This window comes from Accipiter gentilis, chromosome 17, assembly GCF_929443795.1.
Source record: "Accipiter gentilis chromosome 17, bAccGen1.1, whole genome shotgun sequence".
Lineage (NCBI taxonomy): Eukaryota > Metazoa > Chordata > Aves > Accipitriformes > Accipitridae > Astur > Astur gentilis.
The window spans coordinates 26,895,898-26,915,215 of record NC_064896.1 but is presented as its reverse complement, the minus strand read 5'-3'; the positions used below and the strand labels follow the sequence as shown (position 1 = coordinate 26,915,215).

Genomic DNA, 19,318 nt, shown 5'->3' with positions numbered 1-19,318 from the left:
AAATGGATGATGTATAGGTCAAATCAATTGCAAAACAGGTTTTCCTGTTTAACCTTTAACCATCAGCAATTCTTTCAAGTCTCTTCCAGGCTAGATTCTGCAGCCATGGGAATCAGTGGAGAGACAGTTTAGTGACTTATACGTCGCAGAACTGGGTGAGCCAGGCTGTTCTTCTTGCAGGGAGGGATGATGAGTACCTGGCGGCCAAAATGCGGGTGTCTGATGTCTTCAGATCTGTTCTCCCATTGTAACAATTTGATGAAGGAATAACCAAGGTGGAACCAAAGAAAAAAAAAGAAAAAGAAAAAAAAAAGCAATGCGAGAAAAGGGTTCAGGGATTCTACTCATTTCCAAAGGTTCATCTATAATAGAGATTTCTGTACAAGAAAAGCTCTGCTGGAAATACTGGTGTTCTTCCGACCTAGCACTTCATTGCCAATGCAATATTTATAATTAATTTATTGAATACATACATCTGTTTATTTTGTTACTGTTATTTATGCTCAAGATTCTATTTATATACTCTCGAAGGTGGGTTTTTTAGTTGTAACAAATTTTGTGAAGTTTTGTAATCATGAAATTTTAGCAGACGATAGCTTTTTAAATTTCTGTGCGTTATCAGTAGTGTAATGTGTACATTTGCAATAAAAAAAAAAAATCATCTTCAACACACAAACCTGGCTGTCTCCTTTGTCGCTCCTTTAGTCTAGAGACTTCAAGGAGCTTTAGCAAACCGTGGCATCTGGCTCCGCAGCAGCCGTGTGAAGATGGAGTCCCTTGGGAAGGTGGCGTAGTTGAGGTACAACAGGTAAGGAGAGAGAAAGGGGTTTTCCCAAAGCTAGGCTGTGAATGCCAAGGCTGGAATTCGAGACGGTCTGCTGCCAGTTACTGACGAGCTCCGTGTGAAACAGCAAGGCTAAGAAAAGTATCTCTGTTGCGGAAGGGTTTTGGAAACAGCTCATTAAGTTTTGACCTTGGGATATGTGAAGGTCACTCCATCTAGTCTTAAGTTGTTCTTCTCTTAATACAACCAATGGGTGAAGCTCAGCTTTAAGCAGTTTTAAGCTGTGTGTGGCCTGATGTTTTCCTCCCGTTCCTCATCATTGAATCATAGAATAGAATCATAGAATCATTTAGGTTGGACAAGACCCTTAAAATCACCGAGTCCAACTACAAACCTAACACTGCCAAGTCCACCACTAAACCACGTCCCTAAGCACCACATCTACACGTCTTTTAAATATCTCCAGGGATGGTGACTCGACCACTTCCCTCGGCAGCCTGTTCCAATGCTTTGACAACCCTTTCGGTGCAGAAATTTTTCCTAAGACCCAAACTAAACCTCCTCTGGCGCAACTTGAGGCTATTTCCTCTTGTCCTACCCGTTGGTACTTGGGAGAAGAGACCGACACTCACCTCCTTTCAGGTAGTTGTAGATCTACGACAGGCGAGTGCTGCCTTGAGACATCGTCAGGTATACTTCATCTGCGATAAAGCTGTTGTGGATTTACATCTATTCTATAAAACATCCTTTTCATACTCCATTTATGTCATTAGACCCTGCTGTTCACACTTCGGGTGGACTTTGAGGTGCCAGTCACTGAAAGGAGTGCTGACTCCCACGTGCTTGGAGGAGGTGGGTGATTCCTTGGTGAGATGGAAAAATTCTCTACCAGGTGTGGTTTCTCTGATTCTTCTTCGGCTGCACAAAATCCACCTGAAAAATGCAAAAAATCCTGAGTGGAAGACAGCTCCCTTTTAAAAATGGGAACCATACTCAACAGTGCAGCCAGGGAGAAAACTCGTTATCTTTGCCTGAAAAAGTTGTCAATTTCTGGCAGGAAAAGGGACTAAATGTTTCCGTTTGGAAACGCTGTGAGTCACAGGAATTGCAGATTTCTTGGCTGGCAAACATCTCCCATGGTGTTTCCCATTCTCCTTTGTGCTGAGCCACTGCCACACATCCGGAGGGTTCCTGGTCCTCATGTACTGGGAGATGTAGTCCTGATTTTCAAGTTGTTTTATTCCAAAAGTTTTCAAGCTTGGGGCATTCTGTTTTTCTGTTTTTCATTTCCAGTTTTGATCTGCTGCTCTATTTTCTTTGAACATTAGATACCTTTCAAGATGTTTTTGTAAAAAAAAAAAAAAAAACCACCAGAAAATAAAATAAATATGAACTGTTAAAGTTTTTGAAAAAAAAAAAAAAAAATCCACTTTTCTGCTAAAAAAAAATGCACAGTTTTGATGGGAAACACAGCAAATAACAGAGTTCAGAGGGTACACTTTAATTTAACCATTGAGATATTTTTTTGAAGTAGATGTAACATTGTTGTTTGTGAATATTGCTCAAGAGCACAAAGATGAACAGCCTTACATTTGCGAACAGCATCTTGAGCTCTCTGGTGACCCTATTTGCTGACACCTTTGGATTTGCATCTTCCACCAGCAGCACAGTGTTTCTTACTGCAACAGTATGGTTAGAGGTTGCTTCAGTATTTATTCAGACGGAGGGAAGAATGCCGGGAGCTAAATTACCCACACCGCTTCCTGAGCACTTTAGTTTTCCTTGGAGGTTTCCCATCCGAGCTCTGACCAGACCTGGCTGTTTTGCTTATAAAATCTGACAAGATCACAGCGTGAAGTGGAAGGATTACTGGAAAATGCTTTCCCTACTATCAGACACCTGACTCGGTCAGGAACTTGGTGTGCGAAACCTGGAAACGCCATTGCCTTTGGTTCTGTGGGAATGTAAACACCACCACCACCACTCGCGATATACCTCCCAGTTGATTATCGTTTCTCAAAGACAGTAGGACAATTGCAGTTCTTTCGTTTGCAATAGTACATTTTACAGCCCTAAAAGGTTTTTAAAGGTCAGGTGTCAAAAGCCTCCTTGTGAAGTCTCAGTTAGAGGCTATGATGTGCAAATACGAGTTGTTAGAGTAGTGGGAAGGCTGTAGGGAAGGAACATCTCCATTTACACTTTGGGGAAGTGTAAAAAGCTATAAATCCTTTATTCAGGAGCCATAGTATCTACTTTACCTCTGGTCAAAGCACTGAAACTATGTTCATGGAAAATTCGGGACCACTCTTTCTACACTGCCAGCGTACTTTGTATATGAATGGAGAATGACACGATAAATTAAATGAATGTAGTTTCTTTCCTCAAACATGTATGGAAGCCAACCCTTCTTTTGGGCAGCGTCAGACGCAATGAAAGCGGAGATGCATTTCCCCTGGAAGTAAATGGGAGTGCAAAAAAGACGTCATTAGGATTCGGAGTTCGGGGTGAATCTGTGACGGTCTAGGCACACAGCAAGTCCATCAGGAACCCCGTTGGATGGGACTGACTGTTGAAGGTAAGTAAGATGCCCTTGAATAAGGCCAGTGTTTCGTAGTCTTCTTGCCAGGACATTATTATATTTTCAGCATTTTTCATCAATCCTGCTACCTGCTGAGATCAAAGGACTTGTTTTTCATTAACTTCCCAAGCAGGATTTAAATTGTAGCCTAGAGGAAACCTTCAAAGACACCTTCTATTTCCACCGACACCAGTGAACGATAGGTGTTTGCTTGTGATTGTGTGGTGGTAGAGCACGTAGGTATTCACACCTGGCAAACCTTCAGTGATTTCATGTGAGATCCAGCGATATCTACTCTTTAATTGATGCACCAAATGAGCTGGCTGACTGACTACAGTCACTCTGTATAAATCAGTATAGCCTGCCGTGATGGAGCAATTTTAATGAACTGTGCTGGTGCATCTGGTTAGCTAAACCTTTAGTGACATGACTTTATTTTCACCCTAATGTACTTTTATTTTTTTCTTTAGACCCATCTCTGGATTTTAAAGCTGTCTTTTCGAGTCCTCTGCCCTCCTGTGTTTGATTCAGAGGCTAACAGACCCCCTGTACCCCTGTTTGGATTGGCAGACTCCTTTGGTGTGGCCAAGGGCACATTTTCATTAAGCAGCTGGAAAACAACAGTGTAAGTTAACATTAAAATGTATGCTTATAAATAAGTATAAATGCTTTCTTTTACCAGTTTTGATCTGTAATAACAAATAAACGTTGTAACAAAGCAGTCTAGACCGGCACACTAAAGTTTGGTTTGGGTATTTACATCAAAAATATTTACATTTTGGGTATATTTTGGGTATAGACATCAAAAATACACTGCTTCAAAATCAGAAACGTCGCCAGTCAATGCAAAACCGGCTTGTGTAGGAGCCCGGGACTCGCGGGGCTGGAAACGAGCCCCCTCGTCCATAGTTTGTACTTTTTTTTTCCGGTACTACAACTCCCGATAGTTTCCTGAGAAAAAGACCAAAATGGATCCTTTCACCCCTATCGCTGCTTTTTTGGGGTTTTTTTGTTTTTTTTTTCCCATGCCACCTCCAGCTCACGCCGCCATTCCCGGTGAGGTTTGCCCTACACCCTCGCTGGCGGAGGGGACTCACCGACGGACCGGGCTCTCCTCCCCCCAGTCCCCCCCTCCCCTCTCCTCCCCTCCCCGTTCCCGGTGTCCCGGCCCCGGTGCGGTTCCCGCTCCGCCGCCCCGGCGGCCCCGCCCCCTGCCCCGCCCCGCCCCGCCCCGCCCCGCCTCTCCAGCGGCGCTCTGGCGCCCCCTCGTGCGCACACGCCGCACCGCCCGCCGGAGGAGGGGCGAGGGGCGGGGCGAGACCGAAAGGGGGCGTGATCACCCTCTCCTCGGGCCCCGCCCCCTCGCCGCTTCAGGTCTTGGTAGACTGGGGGGCGGTGTGCGCTTGCGCACTGGTACACAGCCCGCTCGTGGCCCCTCCGGCTTGCCGTTTTTTCCCGGCATGCCGAGCGGGTGGGCGTGGCCGAAGCGGAGCCGCCGTCGGGCTGTGGCGGCGCGATGGCGGCCGCGTCTGCGAGCTCGGATATGTTTGATGAGATCGTGATGGCCGAGGAGAGGTGGGGTTGGTGGGGGAGCCTTGATTAGGGCTCGGGGGGCAGGCGGGGTCGGAGCGGGACTCTCCGCTAGCCGCGGGTAACCGTCGGCGTAGAGGGAGGGGAGCCCCGGGGCCTGGGCCTGGGCCTGGGCCTGGGCCTCGGCCTCCACAGTAGGAGCTGAGAAGAGAAAAGTGAGGGGTGAAGGGCGGGTAATGAGCCCGGGGAGGGGGCGAGGAGGGAGAAGGGCGGGGGAAATTCTCCTTTTTGCTCTTGCTGAGCGACCGACCTGCTCGATTTCGGCTCTTCCACCATGTGGAAACTTGACCCGGAGTTGTGAGCTTGTAGTTAGTGGTATTATTCTGTTCAAAGTACTCAGCTGGATTGCAGAGCCTGTTGTTCTTGGCAAGTTGTTGTAAACTTGTTTGAAAAGATTGCAGTGTTCGTAATTGTATCTTAATTTAAATCGATGTCACGGAATTTCTAAACGTGAACAGTTGTATTTCAGAGATGATATGGCATGTTTTTGTTTCTGTGAGTTGCTTGTGTGCAGCGTGAGTTTGATATGAGATGAAAATTGGTGCTAAAAATTATATTTCTGTCTTCACAGGTTTCATGGTGAGGGGTATCAGGAGGGGTATGCTGAAGGCAGTCACCTTGGAGTTGTTGAGGGAAGAAGGTATGGATCGCTCCATGGTGCCAAGATGGGGTCTGAGGTAAATGGGAAAATACTCAGAATCACAATGTTTTTGTCATTAGAAAATTGTTGTAATGCAGAAACTGTTGGGCAAAGCCCGATATATTGGTAGTCTGAGGCCTGCTGCCTTATATTGCTTTGCGTGTGTCCAAGAGGGCCCGTAAAACTAGTTTGAAGGTGGTATTTTGATTTGAACAGTGGAATAGATGGTTTGGTGGGTTTTGAGCTTATTTGTTCTTTGAGATTTTGATGATTTTTTTTCTGAAAGGAAGAATAAGAAGAGACAAAAAATCAAACAAGCTTGCTCAGAAAAAAAAAAGATGATGGACTTTGCATTTATTTGTGTAACCCAAAATTGTGGCTAAAGGCCCCCTGTACCATCTCCTGTGGCTCAGCATTAGGGAGAAACATGGGATGTTGAGACACCTTGGGTGGAGAACCTGAAAGGGGCAATTCTGGGTGTCTCTGTTGCACCCTTTGTTATTTCTAATAGTGGGAGAGTTTGTTGGCTGAGGCACAATTATTCTTTAGTGGATGGAGTCAGTTCTGTATATTGCCACACAACGGCATGCCTGAATCAATAAGCCTTTCTGGAAATAAAAGGACCAGAGGGTGGTGGTGAGGCACCTTGACTTGTCGCATATGTCCACCTCAAGTTTATCATAATGTGGAGTGTGTTCAGTGCTGTACGATGTAGTTACAGTATTTTTGGACTTGAACTGGATTTTTTCAGCTTTGATGGGAAGTTGTGCTACAGGACTCGTGGCAGGCCTTCTTTCTAGTACAGCACCACAAATCTAAACCTGTTCGATCTGTTGAAGACCTTTAGATAATTTGGCAATTTGTCCTTTTGATATTTTCAGGTTTCAGAAAGTTAATTACTACAGAAAGAACAGTAGCAATGCCATTAATCCATTTTGAAGTGAAAAAGGTGAACTGTCAAATTCTTAAAGCATGGTTATTGTAAAATTTTGGTTTGCGTTTGGGTGTGATGCAGAGATCTACAGTGATGAAATATTTTCTTACTTACACTACAGCTATGTAGTTCCAAGATGAGAACGTTAAAACAGCAGCCTCCAAAGCCGGATAGTTTTATACAAGATGGTCCTAGACAGACCATAATAAAGAAGTGCTCTAATTTACTTACACTGGGGAATCATGTTAAATGAGAGAAAGAGTGACTTGGGTAATCTTAGGCTTGTCATCCTATTTTGTGTCTTGGGCAAAATGATGATCTTGATCTGATACTGGCCTTGCTTGATAGAGAATTAAAGTAAGATGTTATAATTAAAGTGTGTCTGTTTTCAGGCACATCCCTCAGGCAGGCTTAGACACAGTATTTGCCTGGGCTCAGGCAGAAGATGGGCACTGCGTTCCTGTGGTAGAACAGTGCTGTATTGGGTTTGCATGGCAAGGTTTTGGTAGCGGGGTGTGTACAGGGGTGGCTTCTGTAAGAAGCTGCTGGAAGCTTGTCCTATGTCCGACAGAGCCAATGCCAGCTGGTTCCAAGACAGACTTGCTGCTGGCCAAGGCTGAGCCCATTAGCAATGGTAGTAGCGCCTCGGGATAACGTATTGAAGAAGGGAAAAAAAAGTTGCAGCAGCACAGAAACTGTAGCCAGAGAGAGGAGTGAGAACATGCAAGAGAAACAGCCCTGCAGACCCCCAGGTCAGTGAAGAAAGAGGGGGAGGAGGTGCTCCAGGTGCCGGAGCAGACATTCCTGTGCAGCCCTTGGTGATGAAGACCACGGTGAGGCAGGCTGTCCCCCTGCAGCCCAGGGAGGTCCACGGTGGAGCAGATCTCCACCTGCAACCCGGGGAGGATCCCACGCCAGAGCAGGGGGATGCCCGAAGGAAGCTGGGACCCTGTGGGAAGCCTGTGCTGGGGCAGGCTCCTGGCAGGACCTAAGGACCCATGGAGAGAGGAGCCCAGGCTGGAGCAGGTTTGCTGGCAGGACTCGTGACCATGCAGGGGACCCGCACTGGAGCAGGCTGTGCCTGAAGAACTGCAGCCCGGGGAAGGGACCCATGCTGGAGCAGTTCATGAAGAACTGCAGCCCATGGGAAGGACCCATGTTGGAAAAGTTCATGGAGGACTGTCTCCCGTGGGAGGGACCCCACACTGGAGCAGGAGAAACGTGTGAGGAGTCCTGCCCCTGAGGAGGAAGGAGCAGCAGAGACAAGGTGTGATGAACTGACCCCAACCCCCATTCCCTGTCCCCCTGTGTGGCTGGGGTGTAGGAGGTAGAGAATTGGGGAGCGAAGCTGTGCCTGGGAAGAAGAGAGGTGTGGAGGGGAAGATGTTTTAAGACTGGGTTTTATTTCTCATTACCCTACTCTAGTTGATTGGTAATACGTTTAAGTTAATTTTCCCCAAGTCGAGTCTGTTTTGCCCATGATGGTAATTAGTGAGTGATCTCTCCCTGTCCTTATCTTGACTCATGAGCCTTTCATTATATTTTCTCTCTCCTGTCCAGCTGAGGATGGGAGCGATAGAGTGGCTTTGGAGGGTACCTGGCATCCAGCCAGGGTCAACCCACCACAAGTGCTAATTAAGCTGAGAAGTCGGTGGCCAAGTGTCATGGGGCAGTTTGGGGGCATGCAAATTAAATTTCTGTCGAAGCAAAATTAACTGGAAGCTGCACTGCAAATATGTTTGGGCACTTAATGGGATGTTCAGTACCAAACCCATGTTTGGGCCTTAAGAAGAACCTCCACTGTGTACCTTAACAAACATAATTAACAGAAGACTGGAACTACCAAACACTCCCACTTTAATCTGAAGCGGTTTGCAGTCCACAGGAGTTTACGAGTCCAACAGTGTTTTCTAAGTTTAAATGGCAGGTGTATTTACATGTACACGTGTGGACCAAAGTGGGATCAGGCTGTAATTTTGGATTTAATTTCTCAAAGTCAGCTAACTTTTGTTTCGGGTGTCTGCATTGTTTTTTTGTGAATGCTAAGTCACTTTTGAAAGGGACTCCAGCTGACTTAGCCCGTTCATGCATTGAACTTACTATATTCCTATTTCATTTGGTGTCCAAAATTGTAATGAAAAGTTTTGGCAGCAAGGTTAGCTTAGTCAGATCCTTGTGCGTCTTTCTGATTCCATGCTACCCTCCCGAGTCAGGCTGATTAAATTGTTTGCGTATTAACTCAGAAAAGTGTTGTTTCCTCATTGGTTGACTTGGTAGCTCCCTCAGTCCAGCTGGTACACCTTTTTGTAGGGCTGTACGTGGGCTGCTTAAACTGACAGTGCTGCAAAAATGAGTACTTACCAAAACATCTTAAATAGGTTGTTTTCTAACTGTATTCCTACTACCACACTTCAATAAATTTGGGGATTCAAAGCATATAAAGTATGGCTAGTGTTTTGCTTAATTGCTTTTTATGCTGCATTTTAAATACTTTGTCCTCTGATGCTAAACAGATTCTTAAAAGAAGTTTTCTGACTGTTGTACTGTGTAACACAGATAGCCCTCATTTATCCTACCGTAATTTACTGAACTTCCCAGCATAGAAACATATTTGTATATCTAGTGATTTGTTTCCTGAAGAATGGGATACAATGTAGTGCTTTATTTTTGTTTGGCTATATATGCTACATGTATTTTTTTTTGCCCTCATGACATTCTTACAAATTCACAGATTGGCTGCTACCTTGGGTTTGCACTGACATGGCAGTGTCTGCTCCAGAAATGCACAGATGAAAAGAACAGGTAAGGTTAAAAAAAAGTTACTGATTCTTTAATACTGTTTCAAATTATGGTGTCCAGTTTTGCCTCTTCCCCATTATAAAAGAAATACTGAAAAAACAGAAGAAAGGTGAACAGAGGGTCACTAGGGTGGTATCATATGCTGGACCATGTAATACTGAAAAGAGAATAAGGGAACTTGGTTTTTTCAGCCTGGAGGAGAGAAGACAAGGGAGATACATAGTCCTACCACATAAGGGGAAGTTCTAGATAAGGTGGAGACAGTGAAAGGACAATAGGCAACTTTCACAGTTTGAAACAAGGTAAGTTCTAATGGGGCATAAGGAGAATGTCCTTTCCAGTGCAAGCAGCTAAGTGCTAGGACAAGTTGTCCAGAGAGACTGTAGAACCTCCATCTTTGTAGATTTTCAAAATCTGGCTGGAGATGGCCCTGAGCAACCTTGTCTAGCTTTGAAGTTAGTCCAGCTTCTGCAGAAGGTGGACTAGATGACCTCTAGCTGTCCCTTCCAACCTACATTTTTTTTTATGACTTTCGTTCTTTTCTCCATCATTTTTTTTTCTGTCCAGTTTTGATTAATTTATCTGACAGAATTGCCACCATCCTGTCAGCCATTTTGCTATGTGTTCTGGTGAGCTTTTTTTTATTGCATTTCTTTATTTCGCTCAGTCATCTAATCAATATTTCTGAAGATTCTTGAATATTTCTCTGTTTTGGCAGGTAAGTTAAAAGCGAAATCTTTGTCAGTTGTGCTACAGCTTGATTTCTGATTATGGCTTAAATATGTATCAAAGCACTCTCAGTGAGCTAAATGGGCAAAGTTGAATTCAAGAAGGATGGAGGGCTGGGTTCTACACTCTGAATTATTATATGTAAGTATTGGTATAATTTTTATATTAGTGGATTAAAAAAAACTTCTGTAGTAGGCTCATTGCTGGTTCTGTTTTGATTTGATTTTTTTTTTTTTTTTTTTTTTTTGTAGCAAAAAGAGAAGGGCTCTGGATTCATTAATAGGGATGATTCAGAAATTCCCATATGAAGACCCTACTTACGATAAGCTGCAAGAAGATCTGGAAAAAATCAGAGGAAAATTTAAACAGGTTTGTAGGATTAAGTTGTTGTTGTAGCACAAAATGGTATTAATTTCTCAAAATATTTAGTCTCTTAACTTGCTCAAAAATACAGTATTTGTGCAGGGCAATTACTGTTCTCCTCTTGCAATCATAGTAAAAATACTTCAAGTGAATTAAGTGAAGATACTCGATAGTTGACAATTCCCCAACTGATAGCAAATGCAAAATAAGAGAAAAGTATTCTTTAAATGAAAATTGAAAATATTACTTGATGATGAATTACAAGTGGGACCAGAAGAGAAATGGAGGAATTGGGAGTTTTGTTGAACATTATTCTTGGAAAATAGATGCTTTGAAACACTTTTGTGTATTCTTTTTTAGGTTTGTTCAATGCTAAATATTCAGTCCGATTTTAGAATCGGTACTGAAAGATCTTCACTAACATTTTGAATATAACAGATGAAGATAAACATGGATGACCAAAGAAGAAACATTAAGAGAACAGATAACTGGAAAAGTGTTTATCTACTCTTACCTTAAGCAAAATAAAAATAGTGAAGAGGTGCTAAATATTAAAGGGGAAAGGGAAAACCATTGAATTGCAGTAGGACTTCTCATATGTCATTTAACATTTGTTATCTCCAGGTTTTATTCAGGATCGCTGAAACAGTTTACAGTGTGTAAACCTGTTAAATAGATATATTTTCTTTAATTCCTCACTAGCCTTGCACTGATAGATTAATTCCTCAAAAGGATAACATGCATTTGCAAAGTTTCCTTATTTAAAGGGTGTATGTTACTTAAAAATCTGTGTATGCAGATCATTCAGTTTACACAATGTGTAGATATTATAGGTGAAGTAAAATATAATCAATTGCCTGCAGACCTTGTAGTAAGAAGCATTTTTGTGCATAAATAGTAGAATGACAAGTGAAGTCAGAATGCGAAGGAGAAAGATTAAGATGCCTGCTCATAAAGTAGCTGCAGCTCAGAACATGAAATTTTGCACTTTCTGTGAGTTCTGCAGACTAATGCAGCGTGGGGAAAAAAACCCCACCAAACCTCCCAAAACCCAAACCCCAAAAGCTAGCAACTTAAGGGATCAATGAGAGAAACGTGACTACTAGAGGAGCTGTGATAATGATACTAGTATTTACTAGTACCTTTTATTGAGGAATCGCTTTTTATTTTCCAGTCTTGAAAATATACTCTTTAGCTTTATTAAAAAAAAAAGGATGCTGTCAGCTAAAAGTGTTCAACTATATTAGTTTAAGAGAAATACATACAGTCATTTATTTTACCTGAAAAATGTTTTAGGTTGGGCTGCTAGATCTCTTTGCATACCATTTGCAATACAGTTATGTAATGAATATATACTTTTATCAGTTGTAAAGTATGCATATCTGGCTAAGTTTACATGGCATAGTGTAGCTTCATAAAAACAGATTTGGCTACCGTGGGTATCGGAAGCTGTACGCAGGGTGAACTATCTCAGGTGAAAGACGTGTTTTAATACGGCCGTATCCTTGAACAGCACTGCTTTGTGCTCTCTAGACCATGTGCCTATGTATCAATTTATTTCAAAATAATCTTTTACTTTTTGTCTGTTTCCTGAGTATGCAAGTACGCCAGTGGCAAAGGCTTTTCTTAATAACTGGTTGCTGGTGTACATTTTTGTTTGTTTAATTGTCTTACATGTGTAAGTGTTCAAACAGCTTTGATACATATAGTGAGTGTCAGGGCCATCTAGTGGAGGAGGTCGTTGTATTGTGTAAGAAATAGATTATAAGAGTTCACAAATATTTATATAGATAGAAGTTGTTAAAATAGAGAGTACAAAATGTATGTACACCAGATACGGCTCTTCTAATTATGTGGTGAATTTCTTTGAAAGAAAGTAAAATTGAGGTAGGATTCATTTGTAGCTTGTTTCCTCATTGGAAACCTTGGAAGGGACATGACAGCATTGATGGTCTCTTCATTTAGGGCAGTTTGAGTACAGCTAGCTTTTGACTGTAACACAGCTAATCCACTGGGGCCCAGAACAAGCACCAAACTGCAAGTACCTGAAAATAGAAGCAAAATAAAAGAGCAAGCCCTGTAATCTCAGTAAATAGGTAGGCACAAACCAAAAAGATCACATACTAGAGAAAAGAAAGCTAATTGGAGTTTATAATCACTTCAGAGAAATTAGAATTTGAAAAAATTGTCTCTGCATCCGCAAATCAGTTTATTTTTGCTAATCAAAGTATTCTACCTGTTTACTTCAAATTAGTGAAAGCTACTAGATACTCATCTGTGATTAACTTTTGAAAATATTTTTCGTTGAAATCCATTATTTATGCTTTAAATAAACTCCCTCTGGATCTTGGTCTAAAAAAGGCAGTTTTGTTGTTCTTCTGAATGATAGTACAAAAAGAAGTAAACGCTGGAAGTCTTAAGTATTCACGTTTTAAAATGCAGCCTTTTTTGGAATCTTTGTACATGGCTTACAAAAATGTATGTAAAAGCAAGGGAAGGGACGTGAGAGCTCAGAGAATCTGTGAAGCATTTGATTCATAGAAGTGTATGATATATAAGTTATATGCAAAGTGCTGCTCTAGAGGTTGTATCAAAACCAAAATTATTTTTGTTCGACTAAGGAGAGAAAGGATCTTTGCAGATCAAGCGGTCAGTGACTGTTATTTTGAAAATTGGTTTGGTGGCTAATTTTCTTGTATTGCTTTATTTATAACAAATTTATATTTATAGAATAATTTATTCTAATAATATGTATATACACATATTTAACTATAAAGATTGTAGCAACCAGGATTTCAGACTGGGATATGCCAGGTTTAGGGTTGCCTGTTAGGTCTTTAATTTAGCTCCAAATGTGTGTACATACTGATGGAGTCTCTTATTCCACAAGTCTGTATTTTTCTGAATATCTTCTGTTTCATGTCTTGTATGGGCCTGATGGTGTTTATTAAATGAGGTATGGTTAAAAATTCTGTTGGATATGTAGTTGTATACTTTCTTTGGTGCCAATTTTTTAAACTGTTTTCTGCAACAGAGCTGTGGGTTTTTCTGTGATGTTCGGGGCTATAACAGTGGAGTCTTCACAGCATACTGTATCAGTATTTTTATACCTTTATTTGCAGCTAAGGAGTTAAAGCCCAGGTTACATCAAGAATACTGTTTTGTCTTAACCGATGTGAGATGTCTAATGTGACTCGTTCCAAATAATTTTGCATTTTGAGTACTTAAATACTTCAGAATGTGCCAACATAAAGAGTGGTTGAGTACCTAGCTTTTTTTCGTGTTTGTATTTTTGCCTGTGTTTCTCAGATCAGTCACCTAGAAAATGAGGAACATTACAGTTAGCAAACACCTGTGAAAGGTGTGTGCTTAAGCCAACTAGAATACTACTGGGGGAAAAAAAATCCATCAAAATTTTGAAAACCAGTATTCAGTTTTGTGAGATATAAGCGTATGGTTTCTTTTTTTTGACACCTTTCCTATTACGTTAACATCTTCCTAAAGTCTGTAACAAATGAAAAAAAAATTCTTATAAATGGCTTCGTTAGTTTCACACCCTGCTTACTCATCCCATGTCTTGAATGGTCAGGACTCTGGTGGAAGCAAGTGTTACACTGTAGTTAAAGACCCTATCAGAAGATCTGTGCACAGAGAGGCTGAATAAAGCTTCTGTGGACCACGGTCATTTAGACATCTCCTGGTTTGAATGCTTGACTGCGCAACTTAAGTATTGCTTTCAAGACAGGGTGGAAAAGAGATGGAAAAAACCGCAGACTTGTAGATTATAATCCTTAGGTTATTATTATTATTATTTCTTAATAAAGGAGGACATAGAGATTGTGGCTTGGTGCTATATGATCAAACAGGTTTGAAATTTTGCCAAAGTACTTGATCTGTTAACAGTTAAGATGGAGAATTTTTGCTAGAATTATTGAAGTTGCTAAGACTTAAAAATGTGTCTCTGTATTCACCACCTGCAGTTATTGCTCAGTCGTTAGGGAGGAGTGTTTGAAACATTTAATTTACAAATTTCTGACTTGCCCGGGCTGTGTTCTAGCTTGTTTTGTTTCTTCATGATCATCTCTCAGCTGAAACTGTGAAATACAGAATTTTATTAAAAGATGGATACAAAGCTAGTTACTGCTAGTGTACTGAAGTCACTGCAGTCCAGAAGACTTGTAATTTTTCTTTCTACAATATGAGATGGTACAAGAAACAGTGTTGAGGCATCAGCCGAGAAAGGTAAACTGACTACAGTGAATTCATTCCCTGGAGAATTGCATGCTGACTCAGTGCTGTCTTAGAGCCATGGGATCATCAGCTCCTAATACCAAATCAGCCCTCACTAGAACACGTAAACCTGACTTAGTAGGTTATCTGCGTCATTGTATTACATCAGTACAGTAAAAAAAAAAAAAAAGGGAGAGGGAGTTTGTTAAAGCTTCCTAGTAAAATTAATGAATAAAACACTTGTTCTATCTTCATTAAGTAGCATACTTTCCATTTGTTGTAAACTGTAATGTGAAGGGGATCAATTTCAGCTTTGAACATCTGTAATCAACAGAAATGGGTGAAATAAATCAGAAAAAAAGTCTGGGTATGCAATTGTTCACTTAAAAATCAACCCTGTAGGAGTAGTCTGGCTCATTCAAATCCTATTATGTTTTTCAGAAAGAAGGTTATGATAATTTACGTGTGGATGTGTAAGGAAAGTCTGGCTTCCCAGTTTGGCATGCCTTGTTTGGTTATGTGACTTTTTGATCCGATTGCTATTGGGGTATGAAATATATAAGAAATAGTGTGTCATAGTATGCACCTAGAACCCATGCAAACTCATTTTGCTAGCTTTGTGGCTATATGCCATTTAGAGGGAGAAAAATGAAGACCGGTTTAAACACTCTGGTTTTGTAGGATCATTTTTGGTGAGTAAAGTACACATTTTGGTCTGTGTGTTTAGGATTTCTAGAAAGGTAGCACATTTTTATTGATTATTTTTAAATAGATTACATTGAGATAAAATTAAGAGTTTAAATCTTTCAGTAGATCAGTTCCAAAGTTTATAAATACATAGGGTTTGGGTTTTGAAGAGATGCAAAAGAGAGTTTGAGCTCTGTGACATATTTGTGAATGCTTATTTACACTTTGGCTGTAAATACAACTTCCTGTAGTGGAACGAAGGGAGATCCATCGGTCAAAAGTCTGCCTGCACCCTAATATTCCACAGTGCTTTAGAGTAAGAATTGATATCCTTTTAAGATACGTGACTTGCCTCACAGAACAGGATCAAATAATCTGAATTTTCAATGTTCTGGTGACATCTTTTTGTTCTGCATGCACCTACGTCCCTTTTTGAGTCCTTTTTGAATGTCAAGTTTTAATACCTGTCTCCACATTAAGGTATTACAAGAAAAGAGCATTAAAAATGGAATCTTGTATTTGTAAAACTCATGCAACTACAGGCTGGGTTCTAATATTTATTTATTTATTTACTCACAAGCTGCCAAAGCTGTATATTTTATTTGATACAGCCTTCTGTTTCAAGATGTGATTTAATAATCTTAGATTCTTTTCTAGTTTTGTTCTCAAATAAAAGTGGGTGCCTTCTCCCTGGGTGGCTTGTTTGAACATTTGTGGGTTCTTTTATAATGTCCTGTAATTACTTGGCACTTTTGCGTGCTCAAAAGGGAATGCTGATGACATTAATGAATGTCATTTTCTGGAGATAAAGGTGTGGGCAAGCAAGATAAGGATAAGACTCCTTGACAGAGTAATTGCTTTCTTAAACAATTTCTGCAATGATAGCAGCATGAAGCACTACACATTTTTGACAAAGTACTGGTGTTTGTGTGCCTAGTGATCTTAAGGATGTTTGAAATCTGCTGGAATATTAGAATTATCTGAAGTCCTTCTGGATTAGAATCTTTATTTCTGACAGGAGTTTGTTCAGGGCACTCCAACAAAGCTGGACCAGGCAGATAGAGCAATGTGTATGTGATGATATATCTCATCCTGATGTTGAAGAGAAAGGCTTTGGTTTGAAACAAAAGGTGTAATGTTTCTACTAATATTATAGTTGTTTATATTCTTGGTGCTACTCAGTACGAATGTTAGTGCCTTTGAATACTGCCCTTTGCAACTTCTTGTGGCAATGGGTTCTGGTGTAATTACAGTCCAAAACTTCAGCTTTCATAGTTTGGCAAGTAACCATGAAGGTTCTTGTTTTACTGTCTGCCACAGTTGTTTTTTTAATGGATAAAGTTATGAGAGTACACATTACCACAGAAATGTATGCATCACCAGAGAAAATGGAGATTTGGGAGATGTGAAAAGAGTTTTGTGGCAAGCTTCTAGTTGCAAGTTTTGGTGTCTAGGATTGACGTATAAAGGCCAACTAGAGCAATCTGGTACCGAAGCGCTTCAGCGTGTCCCAGTGTTTGGAACTGCAGAATGAATTGCAGCTCAGCCTCTGTTGACATTAAAAATAATAATAAAAAAACTTTGTGCATTGTTTTGAAAGCAGTCTTCCAAGTATATAACTCCACGCACTCAGACTTGAAAATAATGGTTTCCTTAGCAGAGACAAGAAGAAATCTTGGAGCTGTTGGATTCTTTGGGATTGTCCAGACTACACTGTGCAATGGGGTGGTATCTGGGCTAAAATTAAAGCCAGCTTAATGCAGCAGAAAGAGTATCCCTATGTTAGAACAAAGCACTGATCTAGCTGATGTACAGTGCTGTTAGATACCCAAATAAGCTCTGTTTTAACACTGCTTATACAGTTAGTTCATTTGTAGCTAACTTGAATATCTCTTTGGCATCACACTGCATATGCCTGCCTTAATCACAGGAGTGTTTATTCTTAAGTGTAGTAATTACATTCTTGCAGCATTTTTCATCTGATGGAGCTGTATTTATGTTCAGGAGTTGCAGAAGTACTTGAAGAATCTTAGGATGAAAATATGCAGAAGGAAACATGGTCACTAAGCTTTTCTGAAACATAACCAACATAGGAGACTTTGGAAATCTTTATTAACTTAAAGTAGTACCCATTCAGTCTCATGAAACATACGAAAGGTAAAAAAATCCGTCATTTGATTCTGAAGTGGCTTGCTATACAATGTTTGTAATTGTTCCGTCATTTCATATACATATTTAATTGACCAATAATATGACATTCTGTGTGCCTGTTTTTGGCATGGCAAAATTGCCTACAGAAGATTTTTGAATAGGTGTAAGAAATAGCATATAGCTTTTGTCCTGAAAAACTAGAAAGCTTGATTGTAGTTGTTCAGAATTCGTATGGATGGCATCTGAAATAGTGGCATACTGACTGAAAATTTAACTGATATTTATTTATAATAAAATTACAGAGTTTATTTTAGCAAAATGTTTAGGCAGAAAGAAGGTTGATTATTCATTCTCTGCATCCCAACTCCGTACTAGACAGGATCAACATCGGTATTTGTCACTGTCTTTCATTTTTGATTGTTTAGCAGCATATTTTGCTGCTTTATTTCAATGTAATAGTAATTACAATTTTTAACCTTTAGCATCTTCAGGATTCTGGGGAATAATCAACACCGTGTGGAATCTTTCTTGGTAGTAGGAACTGTGAGTCAGCAACCCTTTAATTTTTTTAGTTGCAGCTATTGTTCCAGCAGCAAGCTTTACTGCTATTGTCCACTGTTTGTCCAGCTCACGTTTACTGGACTGTGGGAACGGATTAGGGTTTCATGGCTTTTTTTTCCTTCTTGCATAAACTCTTGATCAAAGACATTCCTTGGATGACAAAACACTGTATACTGTGTCACACAGTCCTGACCAGACTGCACGAACAGTAGTTTAAAAACACATGCCTACATTGTTCTCTAAACTGGCTGGTTTTTTTTTGCAATGTATGTGCAGACATTGAATTTTTGAGACCCCATTTACCTCCTTTAAAAAACACACATACAGAAGTTATTGTTAACAAGTACTTGACAGTTTCTGAAATAAAAATAAAAAAAAAAAATGGCTATTTGAAACTATGAATCGATATAATGGTATGTCACTTAAGCAGAGCTAGAGGTTTCTGCAGTGTATTTCCTTCTTGAGGAGACCTTGGTTGTGGTGCGGTTAGTCAAGTGCGCTGTAAACCTAAAACCACATGGACTTACAGCGTCATTTTATGTGTCATATCCACAACACCTGAGTAAGGTGGAGAATGATTTGAGCACAACTTGGGAATTCATAACCTTGCTTCACCATAGGTGCATTGTTAGAACCACGTGTTGAGAATCTGGCTCATTATAGTTGTATGTCTTGCTGTCCTTTTAAGCTCTCTTATGCAATAAGTTGAGGACAAACTTCACAAAAATCCAGTAGCATTATTATTTCTTAAACTAAGGAGAAAGAAACAAGTTGTGTTAGAGAAAAACATGGAGAGACTTTTTCAAGGAACTTTGACTTGCGATTTGTCTGAAATTCTCCTTCAGCAGAAGCATGGGAGAAGTGGAAAGAGATCCTTAAGACACCTTAAGCAGGTTTACAGGAGATTTAAAAACATGGAGGGCTATATTTAGGTGATTGGAAAGTTGTTTGAGGATGAGAGCGCAGTTGTGTTTCCACAAATGCGAGGCTTTGCATATACTTGTTTGACTCTGCAGCACTGTTGAGCACTATCATGCAGAAGTGAAGGCAGATGAACTCTTTCACTTATATTAGAAAGTTACTGTCGATAAGGGAGGAACCTCTCTGGTCCTTTGCAGTCTAAGGGTCTCCAACAAAAGAGAAACCTGAATTAATACGTGGCTGATAGATGTATTGTCTAAAAAGAACAAAGTGGTTATAGTGAATGCAACAGCTACAGAAATACTGAGTCAAAAATGTGAAATGAACGTATTATGTTTTTAAGAAATAATA

At 40.5% G+C, this 19,318-nt stretch overlaps 1 protein-coding gene across 1 annotated transcript; it reads left to right on the top strand.

Moving 5' to 3' along the window:
* Positions 1-4,833: 4,833 nt before the first annotated feature.
* On the top strand, positions 4,834-13,388 carry LTO1 (LTO1 maturation factor of ABCE1). The gene is made up of 5 exons (XM_049819750.1): positions 4,834-4,937; positions 5,524-5,629; positions 9,258-9,328; positions 10,306-10,423; positions 10,778-13,388. Exons 1-5 carry the CDS (start codon positions 4,879-4,881, stop codon positions 10,844-10,846), a joined length of 423 nt encoding a protein of 140 aa, XP_049675707.1. The 5' UTR covers positions 4,834-4,878; the 3' UTR covers positions 10,847-13,388.
* Positions 13,389-19,318: the final 5,930 nt, after the last annotated feature.

Bases quoted from the DNA above. Each gene is read 5' to 3' on its own strand.
- LTO1 (XM_049819750.1), top strand. From the start codon at position 4,879: ATGGCGGCCGCGTCTGCGAGCTCGGATATGTTTGATGAGATCGTGATG. The intron at 9,329-10,305 runs GTAAGGTTAAAA...TTTTTTTTGTAG, and splicing joins TGCACAGATGAAAAGAACAG to CAAAAAGAGAAGGGCTCTGG. The intron at 10,424-10,777 runs GTTTGTAGGATT...ATTCTTTTTTAG, and splicing joins TCAGAGGAAAATTTAAACAG to GTTTGTTCAATGCTAAATAT.